General features: G+C 47.2%; 2 protein-coding genes across 3 annotated transcripts in view; one reads left to right on the top strand and one right to left on the bottom strand.

Moving 5' to 3' along the window:
* Positions 1-3,339, top strand: part of SNRPB (small nuclear ribonucleoprotein polypeptides B and B1) — a 29,193-nt gene extending 25,854 nt beyond the window's left edge. The window contains exons 2-8 of one of the 2 annotated variants that reach the window (XM_075022393.1): positions 162-206; positions 314-465; positions 967-1,078; positions 1,333-1,485; positions 2,478-2,616; positions 2,799-2,924; positions 3,150-3,339. In XM_075022393.1, the coding sequence (XP_074878494.1) occupies positions 204-206; positions 314-465; positions 967-1,078; positions 1,333-1,485; positions 2,478-2,616; positions 2,799-2,924; positions 3,150-3,187 (723 nt within the window). In that variant the 5' untranslated portion in view covers positions 162-203 and the 3' untranslated portion in view covers positions 3,188-3,339. Of the gene's footprint in view, positions 1-52; positions 207-313; positions 466-966; positions 1,079-1,332; positions 1,486-2,477; positions 2,617-2,798; positions 2,925-3,149 lie in introns of those variants that run through there. The other variant, XM_075022392.1, reaches the window with a different exon arrangement.
* An 880-nt stretch (positions 3,340-4,219) lies between these two features.
* On the bottom strand, positions 4,220-10,813 carry DDX27 (DEAD-box helicase 27). Its single transcript, XM_075022379.1, has 21 exons — positions 10,686-10,813; positions 10,407-10,541; positions 10,244-10,303; positions 9,776-9,929; positions 9,352-9,398; positions 9,104-9,190; positions 8,216-8,321; positions 7,962-8,135; positions 7,509-7,659; positions 7,251-7,350; positions 6,993-7,134; positions 6,765-6,918; positions 6,567-6,648; positions 6,313-6,490; positions 6,068-6,174; positions 5,827-5,932; positions 5,629-5,723; positions 5,402-5,528; positions 5,067-5,151; positions 4,768-4,842; positions 4,220-4,481 (listed from the first exon to the last, which is right to left on the bottom strand). Exons 1-21 carry the CDS (start codon positions 10,773-10,775, stop codon positions 4,466-4,468), a joined length of 2,271 nt encoding a protein of 756 aa, XP_074878480.1. The 5' UTR covers positions 10,776-10,813; the 3' UTR covers positions 4,220-4,465.
* Between the last annotated feature and the right edge of the window lie 133 nt (positions 10,814-10,946).

Below are 10,946 nucleotides of genomic sequence, written 5' to 3' on the forward strand. Positions count from 1 at the left end.
CCCGAGCCCGCCCCCGGAAGCGCATCCATCGCGCGCCGGAAGGGGCGGTGCGCGGCGGTGGTGGGGCAGCCGCGTGCGGGAGAGCGGAAGCCGCGGCTGCCGCGCGTAGGGGCTTCCGGCGGAGCGGGCGGCGTTTCCGGAGCGAGCGGCGGCGGCGGCAGAGGCAGAGGCGGCGGCGGGAGGGAGCGCGGAGAACTGCAGCCATGGTGAGCCGGGCGCTCCGGCGGGTCCGCGCGGCGAGGGGTGCTGCGCCGCCTCGGTGCGGCCGGCCCCGCTCCACCCCGGCGCTCGGTGTAACGGCGGTCTCTTGCAGACGGTGGGAAAGAGCAGCAAGATGCTGCAGCACATCGACTACCGGATGCGGTGCATCCTGCAGGATGGCCGCGTCTTCATCGGCACCTTCAAGGCCTTCGACAAGCACATGAACCTCATCCTCTGCGACTGCGACGAGTTCCGCAAGATCAAGTGAGCGGCGCGGCCCGCCGCGGTGCCCCCCGCCCCTCGGTGCCCTCCCCCCCTCCAGCCCCGCTGCGGCGGGAGGCCCGGGGGCCGTCTGCCCACTCAGCGAGAGCTGGCCCAGCAGCTGGGCAATGTCTGCTGCCGGCTTCGGCAGAAATGGTCACAGTTTTAGTCTTACCTGTCGAACCCCACAACTACCAAGGTTCAAGAGGCACTTTGTTTCAGTTCTTTCCTAGTAACCAAAATAGACCTTTGTGTCATGCCAGCATAATCACTGTAATGGTTAAGCATCACGGGGAAAAAAAGTCACGGAGGTGATACGCACCTTGTGTTTAGACTTCTCTATGCGCTTAGTTTGAGGCATATAAAAATGTGGGGTTTACAGTAGGTCTTCCTCTGTAGAGTAGCCTAGTCTCATATTCTATTAGAAATTCAAAGAGCAGCATTAATTTTTTTTTTTTTTCCCCCTCTCTCTGTCTTGCAATATTTTCTAACTTTTCTCACTAGACCTAAAAATTCAAAACAGCCAGAGCGGGAGGAGAAACGAGTCCTTGGTCTTGTGTTGCTGCGAGGAGAAAACCTGGTGTCCATGACAGTTGAAGGACCCCCTCCAAAAGACGTAAGGAGAATGAGAGCAGAACTAAGGAGAAGGGGAAGGGGCATCTGATAAACTTGCTTTCTTGCAGGAGAATGGTATTGTCCTAGACTTCCAGATGCCATTGCGATTAAGTCCAATGAACTTCGCTGCAGGAAGTTCTAATCCCTTTGTGGGCTTGGACATTAACTGGACAAAGGAAGGCTGTGGGCATCCCTAGGATCTGAGGACTTTTTTTTTTTTTGACAAATCTTTCTTTTGGGTGGGTCTGTTTTCAGACTGGAATTGCCCGGGTACCTCTTGCTGGAGCTGCTGGAGGACCTGGAGTCGGGAGAGCAGCAGGGAGGGGAGTACCAGCTGGTGCGCCCATGCCACAAGCTCCAGCAGGATTAGCTGGCCCTGTCAGAGGAGTGGGAGGACCATCCCAACAGGTGAGATGCTGTGACCGATTAAAAAAGAGTTGTCTGGTATATTCTGGGGTGGCTTTTAATTCTTGGTAGCAATGTGATGCAAGAAATTGGTGGAGTGTGTTACAGAGTTTTCAAACATGGGTTTCTCTAGGTTTGCTTTATTAACAACTCAGAGTAGGGCCACCACCGCAGTGAATGGCAACCTTCCAAAAATTTCCCAATCTTGTATACCTTTTTACCACCCATTGTCCCAGTCCAAAGTCTTTGTAATTGTCCAGTTGATCTCCGTTCCCATGTCGTTATCATTCATCAATTTATCTCGTCAATTCTCGTGTCCTCGTTCTTCTGAAGTTAGTGGTCGTAGGCAGAAGGTCTTGGGTCACCACAATCACTTATCTTCTTAGGCATCAAAGATTACCTTTGAATTTCTGAAAATCACTCAGGCTATTCTATTAATTTATCTTGTTATAAAGTTAATCACTTACTCCCATGTCTTAGGTCTAAGATGCATGATCCTTCTTCTATTGATTCAGCTTGACTGGGTTTCAAGCCAGCCATGGAGGGGGAGACACATAGGCTTAATAAGCAGCTTATGGATATTGTTTTATAAGTACCTGCATTCTATTAATCATATCTAAACCAATTTCTAATCATTAGTTGTATGTCTAATATGAATAGTCTTAGAAAAAACGATAAGGCTTGAGGCCTAGCTCCTTTTACAGAGTGTAATCTTAGTTTCTGTTACCGTGGAGTTTGAGCCTAGCAAGGCTTTTTTTGTACTAGATCCCCCTAGGAACTGTCTAATATGATGGAAGAAGGGGCTTGAAAAGTGCAGCTTCTTGCACAGAATTCATGTGGTATCCACTGAATTGTATGTTTGTAGCATTACTTAATACGTTAAGAGGAGACTGGTGTAATTTTCTGAAGGGATAATAACTCTTGCTTATTTTTTAGTTTACTGTGAAGCAGATGTTGTGCTGTTTCTCTGTGAACCTGTTTTATTTTGTTTACAGGTGATGACACCTCAAGGTCGTGGAACAGTTGCAGCTGCTGCTGCAGCAGCCACTGCTAGCATTGCAGGAGCCCCAACTCAATACACACCAGGGCGTGGGGGTCCTCCCCCACCCATGAGCAGAGGAGCACCTCCTCCAGGTAGGAATTACTCGATGGAGTGGAGCAGCAAGGAGCTCATGTTATGTGGCAAAATTGGTGATAAAGAGGCATTTATCAGAGCCTGACGAAGATCTGGTATGGAATGGAGGATTATTCCGATACCCAACTAGTGCCTTGAATATTCAGCTGGATTTATGTTCTTCTTTTTTCTCTGGCTTAAGGAATGATGGGACCTCCTCCAGGCATGAGACCACCTATGGGCCCACCAATGGGAATGCCACCTGGCCGAGGTGCTCCTATGGGAATGCCCCCACCAGGCATGAGACCACCACCCCCAGGAATGAGAGGTGAGCAGAGGTTATCTTAAATGCCTAGAAGCAATAAGAAGCCATAACATAAATAAAATGTTTGAAGGGTGATATGTTTCAATGACTCCCTAGCTATGCTAGTTGTCAATAAATGCCTCAGTGCCAAAAAAGGGGTCTTAAGGCCACTTTGAGCATCAACATCTTTCTGGTTTAGCCATGCTTCTTCTTTCCTCTTCAGTATTCAACTCTTTCCTTTTTTCCTAGGACCCCCTCCACCTGGCATGCGTCCACCAAGGCCGTAAGATATTGTATAATGTACCTTTGAACTGTAAGAAGACCAATTAAGAGAATATACCAAGCAGTACCACCTGTCAAAACTTTGCTATGTATATTTTATATTTACTGCTTGTAAAGTTTGCCCTTTTTAATAAAGTTGGAAAACCCAATAACTTGAGGCACTTTTGTACTGGTCTATTTCAGGAGTGCAGCCATTACCTTTCACTACTGCACTTTGGTGACCCCAGAAGAAGAGCAGGTGTGAAGCAAAAAGCTCAATTTGTATTGACAGTTCAGAAGTTAATGGTTGGTCTGGACCACTTAGGCCCATCTTGGTCTGTGCTCCTTACAGGAATTAAAGCGTATCAGTGAAATTTAGCAAGGCTGATGAAAAAAAATTGTTGGCACAGTGGAGATGGTAAAAATTCAAAGAGAGTTTAAACATTTTGACGAAATTAAGTGTGGGTCACTGATCAGAATTCTCCCTGCTCTACTCATAGTGGGACAAGTACAACGGTGCCTGTATTAGGAATAGTGATCTCTGATGCTCTGCATTAAGCTGCTGCTTATTAGCCTGCAGTAAACCTGCTTGATCTTTACAAGTGGAGCTGCATTGCTTCCATTAAAAAAAAAAAGTCAGGATGAACAAACCTATCATTAATTACATACAATAATGTCAACCAGCTTGCATTCTGGTTGTAGTCTTTCTGCCTCAGCTTACAGCTGCTTTCTTTTCAGTTAGGAGGAAGCTGTCTGGCCCCCCAACCTTTGGAGACAATCTTTCCTCAGACAGTAGCCTCTTGGGAGGTTTGTTTTAATTCCTGTGACTGTTACCTCTGAAATCATCTTTGTGTCAGGTAGCCTGAAAAACTTTTTTTCCCTATCTTAGAAATAGCACCTCAACTATAGAAATCCTTTTCAGCCATATTAATTAATCAAGATCACAGAAGTATATAAACAAAGTAGTAAGTGTTCTCCAGTTTTTGCCTTAAAGGCCACTTGATCTACATGAACTAAGTCTGATAGAAAGATGTAACATATCCCAGCTCTTAGTTGCTCTAGTTATCCTATAAAACAGATGAAACTTTTTAGAAAAAAAAGGAATCAGTCCTTTATTGCATGGGCTGCTGAAGATGTTTTCATACAGGGTCTTCAACCAGGTATTAAGAAACACCCCAAAGCTATTCCAGAACTTGAAGAAAAAATATTCAATATTACTGAAGTTGTCTCCCTGCAGTACAAAGCAATCCAGGCCGTGGAGAGAGTGTGTCTGAAATCACCCATTTGGTAATGACCAACAGTTCTTACTTTCTCTTGTACCTGAAAGAGAAGGTATTTGAAATTACGTTCTACCAGCCCAACGCTCAATGACAGACAAGGAACAGAACTGAGCATTTTCTAGGCAATGTTCTCCCAAGTAGAAGCCTAGGAATGTGCTATTAAAGGCAGTATTCTTGATTGCCCTCAGCATCAGACCTGCAGTAGAGGAGCATAAGCTACTGCAGAACCAACAAACCTTTTAGCAAGTGCCTTTAAACAATCACAAGAAGAGGGAAGAGAGCAGGAAAAAAAATAATCTTGAATAAGAAAGTAAAGGGAGCTATACCTGGACTTGGACTTGAAGTTTCCTCCTTTCCTATGTTGGGCCATACCCAAGCGCTTTCGATCTTCAAATGATGGGCTTTTTAAGAGAGAGGGGAGGAGGCATAGAGGTAAGACAAAAACCACTGAAGTACGTCAATAGAACAATACTTCTTGCATGAATCCCTTCTCTACTCTGCCCACATCTTCCCCCAATATCAGTCAAAGTATCCCTGAGGAAGTCCAGAGATGGAAAAAAAAAAAATAAAAAAAAAAATCCCACCTACTAAAGTCTGCGCTAATGTGGTATTGCTAAGACATTACCCAGCACGGTACTGCTTCAGAGCCTTCCTGCTTGTGTTGGTAAGCTCTTCATCAAACACAGACAATTTTTTCTTCCGCTTGGGGCCTAACATAGAGACAATAGTCAGAACATTGGCTGTAAAGAGAAGGCCACAGCATCATCTTGTTTACTAGAGCCCAGCAGCCTTGACCACAACGAGCCTAACCATCAGGAAAAGCAATGATTCCTCTCTGCAAACACACACCCTGGCCAGCACCAGTGGCCATTCCTTCAAAGACCAGTGCCTCCCTCTATACAAATTAGTTTAGTTTTTAAGTGACATAAGGTAAGTCAGCTGTAAAACGAAAGTCTCCACCTGCTGGTGCTGCTGCTGGTTCCTCTTCTGGCAAGACTCTGGCTCGCTTTGCTCTGCGATTCCTTTTTGCCAGCCGCTCAGCATACATTTGAGATTTCAAGATTTCAAACTGTGACCTCTCCTCTGGCTGAAAGGTGTTAAAATGCAAGCTTACAGTGATGTGAGGTTTTGCCAAGGGAAAACTACGATAGTGCACCAGGGTCCCACTTGTAAGGACAAGCACTCACTGTCATTTGGACTTTTTTCTGTCTGTCCTGCATAAATTTCTTCCTTTTCTTTTTCCCTCGTAATGCTAGGTCAAACTCCTGCAGGGCTTTAGCCACTGGAGAGAGAAAGAAAAACACATAATAAAGAACCTCTTAAAGTACAGAGCAGAGTCCAGTTGCAGCTATGGAATTTAACATGGCAGCAGTGTCATGACTTACGTTTCTCTTTCTTCCTCTCCTCACGGGTCTGGAACCAGCTCCGCTCCAAACCCGCACCCACAGTCTCTTGTTTTCCTGTCTCCAGCTGCTTCTTTGCCCTATTGATCTGAGATAATTCAGGCAGAAGAAGTGAGCTCATGGTGGCTAAAAAAATATCTCTCTCCTCCCTTTCTAAAGTAGGCAGGTTAAGTATGTAAAAAACAACTAAGGTAAAAAAAAATTCCTAAAAAAAACCGCTTACCTGGGCCTCTGACTGCTGCATCTCGCGTTCCTCACGCTCCAAGCACAGAACTGCATACACATCTTTCTCTAGATTCTCAATCTTCTCTCGAAATTTTAGTATGACATCTGAAAATGATACAGCTGAACATCAGAAGCAGCTCACAAAGACCATCTTGTTTCTCAGCCTCTCTTTTAGTGTCCCTCTGTACCATGATCTTCCCTGTGTATTGCTCTTCTGCTTTTTTATCTCAGTGAAGTGCGTACCTTGGGGGAGAATTCTGGCTTTCACTGGTGTTTTGGCAGTCTTCACAATATCCTTCAGCATCTTGCGCTCTTCCTCACCCACAAGTGAAACTGAGCGACCAGCCCTGCCTGCTCTTGCTGTCCGACCCACTCGATGAACATAGTGTTTGGTGGTGTTCGGCATGGTAAAATTGATTACCTGTAACAGAAACAGTGTTAGGAGGGAAAAAACATTAAAGGACTCCTTAAAAAAGCTCAGCACTGTAAATACTCACTGTTTTAACACCTTCAATATCAAGTCCACGTGCAGCCACATCTGTAGCTACCAGAATATCAATCTGCTCATCCTTAAAGCGCCTGAGCAGAGATAGCAAATGTATTAGCAATGAATACAGCAATCCACTTCTGCCCTAAAACTTCCAACTCCTAACTTTTTTTTTGTGTCTATGATTACCAACTAAGCCTGCTAATACCTGAGTGCTTCCAGCCGCTGTGCCTGAGAGAGGTTCCCATGAAGCTCCCCAACCCGTAGACCCATCAGTCCAAGTAGGATGTGCATACGGTGAGCTTGCTTCTTGGTCTGGGTGAAAAGCATCACATGATCTGGGAAGGTTCGGGTCAGGAGAGCTGAAAGAAAGTCCTCTCAGCAGCCTGCTTCATAGTCACCTACTGATTCCAGCTTTTCTTTCTTCATCACTAACCTGATACAATGGCCTCACGGTCCCCTTCTCGGTTGGGTCTGATCCGGATGAATTCCTGCCGCAGGAAAGGGGCAACATCTGTGTTGCTGTTCACAAAAATTCGGACGGGATTTTTCAGGGAAACAGAAGCCAAATCTTTCACCTACCAAAACAAGTTAAGAAAAAAAAAAAAAAAAGTCCACATAATCTCTAGAAAAAGGCTAGACAAACTTCTATTCAACTTTCTGCCCCAGTATGCTTCTCAGCAGCCTGTCTTACCTCCTCTGTCATTGTGGCAGAGAAAAGCATTGTCTGACGGTGGTTGGAGCACAACCTGATTATTTCCTTCATCTGTTCCTCAAAGTATTCATCCAGCATCCTACACAGGAGAAAAACAGCAAGGTAAGGCAGCTTCATCTGGTTCTAGCTAAGAAACATTATTTATTAAGGCAGGGCAACAAAGACTGCCCTATAGCCTGAGAAAAGGAAAGCAGAAAACTACCATCTCCTTTTTCAGTGCTGTCCTACTTAGCCTACCTGTCTGCTTCATCCAAAATCAGCACCTCAACACTGCTCAGGTGGAAAGAAGGGCAGTTGTGGAGATGATCAATCAGTCGCCCAGGAGTGGCAATAAGAATGTCTGGCCCAGAGCGAAGAGCTGCTTCCTGAGTCTTCACATCTAGGCCACCTGAAACAGAGCAAACATGCACTGCCAACTCCCTGAGCAGGCTGCAGCAGACTACACAGATGCAAATTGCCTGAGGAATGGGAAACAACTTAGATTAATACCACATTCACAATTAGAAGTGATCCCAGCTTTTCCTTCTCAGAAACCAACAAACAAGCAGTACAGCACAGTATTGGAAAGTGAGATTTTAAACTACAGGACACCTATTAGAAGCATGCCTGCAATAACTGTGCAGCCTCCAGTTCTGTAAGATGGAATTCCCAGCTCTGTATAATAGTTTACATAAGCAACTTAATACTAACCTACAGCAAGGCAAGTTGTGACACTGCTGAACTGCGCCAGCTGTTTTGTGACAGAGTGCACCTGAATACCCAGTTCTCGTGTTGGCACTAGAACCAATACCCGTGTTATTGGAGCCTGACGAGGTTTGTAAATCAGGCGCTCAAGGACAGGCAAGATGAAGGCAGCTGTTTTACCTAAAGAAGAAAATTAAGAATTACCAATCATTGTGAATAGCTAATTCTCCATGTTTCTTGTGCCCTGCTAAACCCCTTACCTGTCCCAGTGGCAGCACAGGCACAAATATCCTTCCCCAGAAGACCCACTGGGATACAAGCCTTCTGAATTGGGGTTGGTTGCTTGAAGCCAAGAGCTGTGATTGCCTACAAAGGAGATAGAGCAATTAAACTTTCTCGCTGGTATGGCCACAACTGGAGTACTGTGCCCAGTGCTGGGCTCATCAGTACAAGAGAGACATGGGCGTACTGGAGGGAGCCCAGCAAAGGGCCACAAGTATTATGAAGGGACTAGAGAACCTCACATATGAGGAAAGGCTGGCAGAGCTGGGACTGTTCAGCCTGGAGAAGAGAAGGCTTAGGGTGGGAACTTGTCAACGTATACAAATACCTGAAGGGAGCGTGAAAAGAGGACAAAGCCAGGCTCTTTTCAGTGGTGCCAGTGACAGGACCAGAGACAATGGGCACAAACTGAAACACAGGAGGTTCCCTCTGAACACGAGGAAACGCTTTCTCACAGTGAGGGTGACTGAGCACCGGCACAGCTTGCCCAGAGAGATTGTGGAGTCTCCATCCTTGGAGATATTCAAAAGCCATCTGGCCGTGGTCCTGGGCAACCAGCTCTAGGTGGCCCTGCTTGAGCAGTGGGGATTGGTCAAGATGACCTCCAGAGGTCCCTTCCAACCTCAACCATTCTATGATTCTGTGACAAGTCCCACTCCAGATAGTGTTGGCACATTGCAAATCAAAGAATGGTTTCCATTATTTGGGAATAACAGCTCCTAAAGGACTACCACCCTAGCTCCCACATAATTTCCTTTTCAGAGAGGCTGCAAAGAGAAGAGGAATTTGACAGTTCTGATCGGTGGAGGGGAGGCTGTACAACATTCCTCAGAGTAACATATGTAATAACTAACCTAGGTAAATACCTTTAGCAAAGGTCGTGAAAGATTCATGTCCTGGAATGACAAGTTATCATCATATTGAGAGGCATCTTCAAAAAAGCTCTCTGCTTCCTAGAAACAGCAACAACAGAAGTGGAACAACGCAGGCAGCAACACAACAAGTTATCAAAGGGCTCTGGGCTGTTTTTTGAGCTACAGTTTGTTAACCAAAGTCAAATTCCTCCAGAAGAAATGCTGGAAAATGACCTAGTGTCATTCTGTCCAACACTTACCGTTTCTCCCTTTTTTGATCTCCTCCGTTCCTTCACTTTGACTGTATCTGCAGAGAAAGGAGAAGTGTGACAGGAATTAACAAGCACAGCTAAACACATAACAAGATATGGTGACTACCTTCATCTCATACTTTTTGCTCTGAATGAGCTATTGAGGGAGAAGCCTCAGAAACAACTACAGGCATGCAGCAGAGTAAAATACCAAGTAAATATGCTTCCTCAGGGACGAGTTCAATTAAAGTACTATGGCTATCATTCAAAACAAGCTTGACCAAAATAAGAAGGAAATGTCGCAGAAGGAAGACAACAAAAAATAACAGGTTCTTGCCCACTCCCAGCAAGGCTTCACTACAGACTTTCCTCCAGTGAGCCAACAGTCTGTCAGATTCTTGTTCCTGACCATCTCTCTACGTACTGCTAATACCTGCTTTTGTGAAGATATTTTCATCATCCAATGAATACTGAGACTCCAGATCTTCTTCGTCCCTACTGAAATCCTCACACTCCTTCTTTTTGGTTTGATTATCCTCAGTCTCCGCATCTTCAGCTCTCTCTTTTGCCTGTTTAGCTTCTTTTTCCTAGAAGAAGATTTTAAAAAGAAGTTTTAAAAAGAAAGGATAAAAAAGAAACTTCAATCCTTTGTGAGCTTTTCTTTGTTGTTATTATGAGCCCATTCACAGATCCATGGTTTTGCATAACCTTAAGCATTAAAAATTCTGCATTCTCATCAGTTCAGCAACACATCAGGTGTGGCTGCAAAGCCGGTCGAGGTGATGAGCTGCAGCTTGACCGCTGCACCTCAGGATGCTTTCAGAGTCTGTGCCTCCGGAGAGAGCACAGTAGAAGGCCAAACCTGCACCAGTCTTTCCAGTAATGAGAGAAAGGCCCTGACCTGGAACTTCCTTTTCTGTCTCACTTTCTCGATCTTCTCGTCCAGCGTCGTAGCTGCTCTCTAGGCAGAAAACCACAAAAGAGGAGCTGTAAGAGGCGCCCGGGAGAGCGTGGGGCACTGTGGCCTCAGGCACCGCAGCCCCAGTCTCGGCCCCGGGCCTCACCTTGCCGCGGAGCTGGCGCAGTGCCGCCGCCCAAGCGCCTTCTCCGCCAGCCTCCACCTCGCCGAAGATAAAGGCGGCACTGAAGTCCCCGCCGGTGGGGCCCCGCCGTCTGGGGCCCGGCGCTCGGCGCAGCTCCTGTGGTAACACTGATGAGCAACGACCGCGGGACGGTCGACCCGGACCGCACCGACCTCGGCCTCGGCCCCGGCCCCGGCCCAGCGCGATCCAACCCGGCCCGGCCCGCCCACGACCCAGGCAACAGATCCTGTCCGGCCCCACCTCCTCATCCTCGGAGCCCCCAGACTCCGGGTCCTCGGGCCCCGCGTCCCCCTCTGCGATAGTGCCCACCAGGCCCAGACTCTGCAGCATGGCCGCAACCTCCGCCCCGCCGCGTCCGCCCCCCCCCAGCTCCGCCCCGGAACCGCGCGCCACCACGTGAGCCGGCGGCTGCGCACGCGCGGAGCCGGCCCAGGCCCGAGCTTGTGGGTGGGGCGACGGCTGCCCCCGCCCCGCCCCGCCCCGCCCCGCCGGGCGGAAAGG

The sequence above is a fragment of the Buteo buteo genome, chromosome 2 (assembly GCF_964188355.1).
Source record: "Buteo buteo chromosome 2, bButBut1.hap1.1, whole genome shotgun sequence".
NCBI classification, from domain to species: domain Eukaryota; kingdom Metazoa; phylum Chordata; class Aves; order Accipitriformes; family Accipitridae; genus Buteo; species Buteo buteo.